The 1,648-nt window shown below is 35.1% G+C and overlaps 2 protein-coding genes across 2 annotated transcripts in view; one reads left to right on the forward strand and one right to left on the reverse strand.

Moving 5' to 3' along the window:
* LOC100569767 (tigger transposable element-derived protein 6-like) overlaps positions 1–245 on the forward strand; it is a 40,770-nt gene extending 40,525 nt beyond the window's left edge. The window contains exon 2 of the mRNA XM_008190187.1: positions 172–245. Within this exon, the coding sequence (XP_008188409.1) occupies positions 172–245 (74 nt within the window). The remainder of the gene's footprint in view (positions 1–171) is intronic.
* LOC103310823 (tigger transposable element-derived protein 6-like) lies at positions 242–946 on the reverse strand. The gene has a single exon (XM_008190186.1). It carries the CDS (start codon positions 944–946, stop codon positions 242–244), a length of 705 nt encoding a protein of 234 aa, XP_008188408.1.
* Between the last annotated feature and the right edge of the window lie 702 nt (positions 947–1,648).

A 1,648-nucleotide genomic window follows, 5' to 3' on the forward strand; every position in this document is an offset into this window, starting at 1 on the left:
GGATTATGCCCTGGTCCAAAGGTTGGCAGTGAGACGTCATATTTTGAGAGGAAAAAAAGACTAGCTCGACATTTTTTAGTTTAAGATGGGGATGAGGAGCTGCATTGTCGACAAAAAAGTAGTACTTTTCTTTGACTTTTAATCATTTGTTTATCGAATTTCATGAGCCAGTCTGTCATAATCTGTGTCGTCATCCAGGCCTTTTTATTCCAACACCAGTCAACGGGAAATTTATTTACGTCTAATTTTTTGAAAGCCCCGCGGTCGTTTTGCCTTTACCAATGATGAGAGGACGTTCAAACTCACCTATTATATTACAGCACAATAGCACAGTCAACCGTTCTTTTGAAACTTTTCCACCATTGCACGTTTCATTTTTAAATGCCATAGTTTTATTGGGTAGAACTCTAAAAAAAAGTTCAGTCTCGTCGGCATTGAAGATGTCTCGCTTTTCATATTTATCGATTATGTTTGGCAATTTTTTCTTCCAGTCATCAACAGCTATTCTATCAACGGATGAAGCTTCCCCACAGATAGATTTAAACGAAATGTTATGCCTTTTTCGAAATTTTTCTAGCCACCCGTTTGAAGCTTTAAAGTCGTTTAATCCGTGAACTTCAGCAAGTTGTTTAGCCTTTTCTTGTATTGTTGGTCCGGAAACTGGTAAATTTTTTTCTCGAGTTTTGCTAAACCAGACCAAAAGTTCTTTATCAATCACACTGCCTTCACATTTTCTTAGTTTCGTTAATTTTCGTTCTTCATTTCCATTTTCAACCCACGCTTTATAAATTTCTTCTGTGTTAGAAACAATATCCGCGATCTGTGTTTTTCCAACTTGAAACTTTTCTGCGAGTACACGAATTCCTACGTTTCCGTTGTTTTTACGGTAATCTAAAATGTCAATTTTTTCGCGAAGCGACAACCGCTTTCGTTTTAACGTAGTCATCGCGTCGAAAACCGTCACTAACTGACATACTTTTGTCATAAGACATAATCGCTTCACCGATAACCGAATTTGTCATAATCGTATCGTCCCATAACGAGTTTGTTATCGTAATTATGTTACATTATTACAAGAGTGCATACGAATGTGAATACGTATTACAGATAGGCATATTACAGATTATATTTTCAAATAATGATTAGGGATTTACCATTATTTTAAAAATTCCCTAATAAAATAATGTCCATTATTCGGAGAGTCCGCTATTCGGAGGTTTTCCTATCGAAAAGTAGTGAAAATGTCCCCGTTCCCCAAAAAACATCCGCTATTGAGAGGTGTCCGCTATTGGGAGGTGTCCGTTAGTGGAGGTTTCACTGTATTTTCTTGAATTCTAATAGGTACTTATTTTATAAATTTATAATTTCTGACCGCTTTGAATTTATTATTTAGTCACTATTTAGCTTTCTTTCTGTAAAGACTAAATAATTATTGTAATTAGAAAAATGAATTTAATTCCAAGTATAAAGTAAAAACTAAATTCCATTATCTAAAAAAAAAAAACACAAAGGTTTCATTAATGCTGTAAGAGGCTGTCGTACCACGAACCAAAAAAATAATACAGATGCATACATACCACGTTTATATGCAGCAGTTAATGCGCATTGATTTAATGCGCATTAAATTAATGCGCATAAGGCGCGGGTT

This window comes from Acyrthosiphon pisum, chromosome X (genome assembly GCF_005508785.2).
Source record: "Acyrthosiphon pisum isolate AL4f chromosome X, pea_aphid_22Mar2018_4r6ur, whole genome shotgun sequence".
NCBI classification, from domain to species: domain Eukaryota; kingdom Metazoa; phylum Arthropoda; class Insecta; order Hemiptera; family Aphididae; genus Acyrthosiphon; species Acyrthosiphon pisum.